The 6923-nt window shown below is 38.1% G+C and overlaps 1 protein-coding gene across 1 annotated transcript; it reads right to left on the bottom strand.

Moving 5' to 3' along the window:
- Positions 1-1234: 1234 nt before the first annotated feature.
- Positions 1235-6920, bottom strand: LOC104386985 (MARVEL domain-containing protein 2-like; the record flags this gene model as incomplete). The annotated part of the gene is made up of 6 exons (XM_009995668.1): positions 1235-1351; positions 2275-2325; positions 2745-2916; positions 3792-3928; positions 5067-5099; positions 6645-6920. Coding segments are annotated over 6 exons (786 nt in total), but the record flags the coding sequence as incomplete, so codon positions are not given.
- Positions 6921-6923: the final 3 nt, after the last annotated feature.

The raw sequence follows: 6923 nt of genomic DNA, 5'->3' as shown, positions 1-6923 counted from the left end.
AGAATAACACAGCTACACTGTGTGGGGTTTTTTCAAATTAAAATATATTTTGGAGCAGACAAATTGCAGTTGTAGAAAACTGTACAAAGAAATTACCAATGCCTCTAAAATTTTACTGAGTAAAAAAAAAGTAAACAAAGATGGAAAAAGGATACAAAGAGAAAATGTAGTGGCTTATAAAAAACATTTGCATATACAAACCTATCCCCAAGATACAATATAAAAATGTATATTGAATTTTTGCAGATATGCTCTGGAAAGCATGTCTATTAAAACGCTTTACCCAGCCTTATAAAGGATACTGACAATTTATACTTTGAACAAGAATTGGTTTCTCCGCATGCTGAGTTCACATCAGCTGCTGCCTAGGCAAAAAGTCCTGTCATTTGCTGGTAAAGAATGAAGTGTTTTGCCTTTAAACCCACAGACTCCTACAAAGATGACTAAGAAAAGGTATATGAATCATACTGGCTGATAGCAACACTAATGAAATGCTTACAGGAGCCTCATCCTGTACCTCTATTCCGTTAAGACCATGTATAAATGTGTTGCATCACCTCTAAGGAGGGGAATTAAGAAAAAAGCAAAACCCAAACAATAGAAGCCCAACACATCCTGCTCACTCACCACCCCCAACATACTATGGCTGCTTAAATAGGAGGTTACTTTGCATCTCTTGTTGGGTAAAATTCCAGATTATTTCAGACTACAACACAGCATTTGGAAATACAATACAAAAAAAAGTCTTACTAAACAAACTGTAGACTTGCCAAAATTGTTCAACGTGATTAAGCACTCCAACAAACCCCAACCAGAAAGAACAGCTCCAATCTTCGTGATGTCATTAAGATGTCACCTATAAATAAAATCTGCAATTCTGAGTGGCACTTCTGTGCAAATTTTTTATATGGTATTTAGAACTGATTTCTCTGCTGGGCTTTGCAACTTTGCAAATGCAGTATTTTCAAATAAAGTATCCATATTTAAGAGGCCAAACAGTGTACTGTCTAATAAAAGCAGAACGCTAACACAAGTTTTCTAAACTTATCTGAGAACTTCACTTCATTGGTTTAAAAATCAATCTGCATTAAAAAACCTACTGGTAATGTACAACATCTAAATAAATGATGAAGTGATTATGTGATCCCCATAGGTGTACTGTTTTTGAGAGTAAATAAATAGTTTAAAATCGATTTAAAAAATAGAAAATAGCATTCAAAAAATTAAGGAATAGCTAAGTTTCTATATTCCAGTTCATAATTTTATCATAGTCCTGAATTCGTTGTTTTATGTGAGAAAGTTTGTTCTTTAGGTATTCACAACGCTCCTTTTTCTCCAGAAATGCAGGATCCTGCAAAAAATATGAAAACATTTACATTAATACATTACACTTTCAGACTCTTCCAAGAGTAGCCTATTATTAGTTATGTTCTTGATTAATGACAGTATACAAATATTCTCCAAAATCACACTTTTTTCTTGGCCACAATTTCTTATTTCCTGCTTCCCCCTTCCGTCATGAAAGGCTGGAAAAAAAGGTTCTGTTTCTATGTGCTGTCCTTACTTAGTAGACAGAGCAGTTTTACAACAGAAATCTGCAAATATAAATGACATCCTACTACATAATTTAGATTTTATGGGTGCATTGTTGTATGTCTAATATATCCCTCCCCCAAAAAAGCAATGAAGTTTAACTAACACAGATTCAAAACTTGAATTCTATGAGATAAAAAGGTTATTTGTAATGTATGTTTTTAATGGGACACAAGCACACATTTACTGACTGCATCTAAAAACTACAGTGTCATGACTTGGCTTATGCTGAAAATTACTTTTTGAAAGTCTAAGTTCCATGACACAAAGAAAATACAAAACTTTTTTTCAAGGGTAAAACTATGTGTTCTATTCTTAACTTATCTACTGCCTGTGTCAGTCAGTGAATTAATATAAATAAACTGGATTCCAAAAAATAACCAGTCTTCTGAACACAGAATGTTAAGAGATGAGAAAATGAAAATGCTTAACTGTTGGGGTGCTTTTTTTCCCCCCCATCTCTCCAATGGATTAATTGTTCTCAAAACAGGTTGTCAGCATGAGTGGAGTGGGTTGTTTCCTAACTTTGGAAAAGGTTTAAAAGACAAAATATACAAAGCCTGGTGGTAGCTATGGATACCCTGAGATAGCAAACTGTACCTAGTGTCAGACATGTTGGCTATTTACACTCTGTTTGCTATTCATTAGATTCACTACCAATATAAAACTGAAAACACTCACATTTTTCTTCTTCTTGTATTCTTGCAGAACTTTTGATATCCTTTCTTGTTCCTAATGAGAAACAGCACATGTTTAAACACTTTAGGTGTGCTCTATGTCTTCATGTAAATTGTACAAAGTACTCATCAGAAGCAAAATTCTCACTTGATCAATCTATTCTAGTTGTAACATTTTAGTTGTAAATCTTGTACTTTGAGAAACAGTAAAAGTACATTAATTGTATTTCACTCAACCTTGATAGCTACTAGCACAAACAAACCCAACAACCAACCAGAAAAACACGTGTACAACTTCACTGCAACTTGGTATCCTTGACTGATGACCACAAAAAGAAATGACATATTTTGGAAAACTTTCATCTCCTACCAAGTCACAGCCAGCATGACAAGACATGATGCCTTTGCTAAAGACAGTCAGAAGCTGCCTGCTACCACACTTGTCTTCCATGAGGTCATTTCACAGGTACTTACATATATGCTTTCCGGATGGTGAGGAAGCTGTCTCATCAATGCATCCAGCTCATCAAACTTTTTTAATACAGCATGAACTTCCACAGACAGCTCTTTATATTCAGCAAACTGATCGTTGAATACTGCTTTGTACCGATCTCGCATTTCATTTGTTTGAATTGCTGGGTACTTCCTTAAAAAAAGACAACACAAAACACCCCTCCTTTTCAAGAACTAGTTTTAGAGATAGGACTTAACATACCCATGAACCCTTCATCTTGATAGTGTGTTTCTGTATTGTTTGCTAACCTCATAACCTGCTGAAATTTGCATATACGTGAAGCACTGAAATCACAGAACAACAGAGTGTCTGATGTTGGAAGGGATCTTTAGAGGTCATCTGCTCCAACCCCCCTCAAGCCCCTTGCTCAAGCAGGGCCACCCAGACCAGGCTGCCCAGTACTGTGTCCAGATGGCTTCTGAATGTCTCCAAGAATGGAGACTCCATAAACTCTCTGAGCAACCTGTGCTAACCCTCACAGTGAACAAGATTTTGTCCACATGCAGGTGGAACCTCCCATGTTTCAGTTAGTGCCCTAACAGCAAACAGTACAAAAATTAATTTTTTATCTCCTACTTCAGCATGGAAAGGCCTACCCTTTAAATGGGAGCATGTCAAGGATTTAGCGCACAGGAAGTAGTAGAGTAGTTGAATTTCAGGGGCTAAAAAGACAAGTAATTTGCCATGCATTTTATTTTCTTCTAAATTGTCAGTGTAGTGGTCTTCTGCTCCTTTGGCAGTTACCGTACTTGCTAGATTAAAACATTCTGCTTTAACGTGAGGTTTGGGTGGGATTTTTGAAATCTAAGATTATTTCATTTATATTACTGGTTCTATGCCATTGATAGAAGCCCCTATCCTATCTGTTTTTAACATTAAATTAATTATACGTTCCCATATCACATGCCTGCCAGAGAAACCATGACAGTACCTATAAGAAATGTCAAGTGAAAAAGATAATTCAAATACTGTCCATTAAGTTTATTCATCTAAGTCAAGTCACTTACGCTAAGTAGTCTGGCATCACTATAGGTTTAGGAATGTGGCCTGCAGGTATGTGACCATTAAGTAGTTCTGGTTTTCTTTCCATGGATTTAAGCTGCCTGTAAGCGAACTCTTCTCCTGGTCTGTCTTCACTGTCATACTGTTCCAAAACAATAAGAAAATGGTTCTTAATTCAGTTTCACTTCAAATGCAATATACATAAACTACAGAATACCCAATTCGTTTGAAGACAGTGATACAAGAACTGAGCAACAGTAGCAGCAAATAATACATATTTCTTATGACCCTTATTGTAATTAAAAAATTATAAAACATTACACTAATGCTTCTCACACAGTACCCATCTTCAGTTTTTCCTAACAGCAATACCAGTGACAGACAGACACTTCTTGGGCTTGAAAATATTTGCGTTGTATGTCTTTAAAAAAAAAAATTAAGGAAGTTTCCATGGATATCCACCTAATTTGTGAATGAACAGGAATCACCCAGTTCTTTCGTGTTCCCTTTTCACCTTGTTTCCTACTGCATAGCTTATATCTTGATCCAGATATTAAAACACGCAGAGTCTTGTTGGAACACGGAAAAAAAGATCTTGATTCAGTATTGAAGCAACAGAAGAAACAGTGGTAGGAAATTCGCAGTATCTAACAGGAGACATTTCAGACTGAAATAAATACACTATAACATTCCTTGGGAGTCTTCAATATCTACTGTTAAGAGCCTATGCAATCTTTGCAGTGTACACAACTGCATCATGGTGTGGCAGGAGCACTACAACTGCTGATACTTAAAAACTGGCAAGGAGGTCTTTGGAGCAGCTTCCGAGATACAGGAACAAGCTCAACTCACAGAGCACCTATCACTGTGCTTCCACTGGCTCTCCTCCAAATTAGGTAGACAGCCAAGAGGGAAGAGACACTGCAACCTGCAATGCATCAGATGACAGTGCTGTTTACAGTCATCTCTGCCAACCTCTGTGGTAAATCATAGCCACTTCATGGAAGTGGATAAGAGCTCACAGAGGCAGTAGTCAGATTTGCTATTTACAGTAAATTTTACTATTTTATTAAAACTTAGCCTAACTAGTAGTAACTTACTTGAAAGCTTCTTCTGAATCTTCTAGTTAGAAGACTGTTGTCTGGACTACATTAAAGAACTAAACCTAATTTATTCCAAACTGAGTAAGTAAATAAATTCATAGGTCAATCAAAATAATCACAAGAAAAGTAACCATATGGAAATAGCAATAAACAGAAAAACAAGTTCCTATTTCTTACCTTGTTTTCTGGAAAAGAGGACTGTGTTTTCATCTACAAAAAACCAGAACAAACTGTTTTATTTTCAGGAAAAACAGTATGCAAAAACAGAGCCTCTTAAAACCTAAACTCCTTCAAAATCACATTGTACTGAGAATTACACTTATAGTTAGGTATGAAGAAGTTTAGCACAAGGAGTCTTTTCAGATCAATTGATCTAAAGACCATTGAAGAATAGCAGAACAAAACTCAACACCCACAACAAGGACAGGTTCTCCCAGAGCACAGCTGCAAGGAACAGCTTGCAAGAAATACTCCATCCACCCTCCAGCCTCCTTTATTGCTTCACATGCCAGCCACTGACATTCTGCAGCCTAACTGATTGCCTAGAAAATACAACAGTGCACTAACAGGTAGCTCAACAAGCAGCTATCTTGCACAGCACTCTCCAGAGCCTAAACTGTATTGTAAAATAAGTTTTTCCTTTAGAAATATTAAGTAACTATCCATGTTCTTTTATCCTGGAAACAGGGAAGAGTGACTGAGCACCCATGTAATTCCAGCACTCCTCCTTCTCACAGGACATACCAAAAGTTGGTTAAAAAAACTTCTATCAAAAGGCTGCAATGTACTTTTCAAAAGGGGCATCTCAGTTTTATGCAAGATGGTGTAATGGAAACCAGTGTTAAACGAAAACGCTGTAAATCAGACTGAAGCACAAAGCAGAGGACATGTGACTTGACACTTGCTCTCTCCTAAGGAAATAATTTAAAAGCTGACCCCTTCTTAAATTAGTCTTAGGTAGGCTTCACACGCATTACTTTTTATGCTATATGAAGTTTTATTACTTTTAAAAGGGTTTTTTGGTGGTGTTCTCACATGGACCAGGATTTACACAAATGACACCAAATTCTCCAGTTGACAGCAGTGAAGTTTCTACTGTTACAGTTCATCATTAACCAGGGGAGCACTGAATGCTGCCAGTAAGAGCAAGGTCATTGGAAACGCAAAATACTTGGGGTGGAAAAGATGAAGTTGATTAAAATCTTGCCAATTCTGTTACTACTACTGTAACAGTAATACCTACTATAAGAAAAACTGGAAGAGGGTAAATAAATAGCTTAGAGTTTTGCTTGCCAAGTAAAAATAAGTATGTCGTGTTCTTGAAGTCATTCATGCCAGCAATTAACTGAATAAATTAATAGCAGTCTTCAAATAAATGCTAGGTGGCTCTAAGCATAACCCTACTGAGCAGCTGAACTGGCACATTGTTAATTTATTCCTTCGTTCAGCAAACACACACCAGGAAGTAGCTCGTCGGCTGATGCAGGAAGAGAGCCGAGTATGACAAAGAGAACAGAGCCAGCTCCTTACCAAAGTGAATTTAAATAAAGAAATAAACAAAAAAGTCCAAGAATTTGGATCAGACGTCTTAAAAGCACCCTTTTGTTTAGTTTTCTTAAATATGGTTAGGGAAGTTCACCCTCAAAGGCTGTGAGTCTGCTGCTGAGAGTCTTCTGACAGGCCTCCCTCTGCAGCCGCGGAAGATCTTACACCTGCTCCTCGTCAGGCCGCTCGGGAGACACAAACCGGTCTTACCTCCCGCTCCATCAGCTCCCGGTGCCTCCGGGCTCCTTCGTGCCGCCACAGCTTCAGGCAAACCACGGCGCTGATGAGATACATGAGCACCGTGACGAACAAGAAGACGATGGCAGCCGTCTGTCCTCCCTCCACCCGGCAGAAAGCCGCGTTGATCGGCGTCTTGAACAGCTGGTAATAGCAGAGCCCCCCGCGGTTGGTGTCGTTCACGTACACGACGGCAGCCGACATGTACAGCAGGAACAGGGCCACGTTAATCCCGAACTCGGTCAGGGGCCA

This window comes from Chaetura pelagica, unplaced genomic scaffold (assembly GCF_000747805.2).
Source record: "Chaetura pelagica isolate M959 unplaced genomic scaffold, ChaPel_1.0 scaffold2364, whole genome shotgun sequence".
NCBI lineage: Eukaryota > Metazoa > Chordata > Aves > Apodiformes > Apodidae > Chaetura > Chaetura pelagica.
This window is presented reverse-complemented; position numbering and strand designations above follow the sequence as displayed.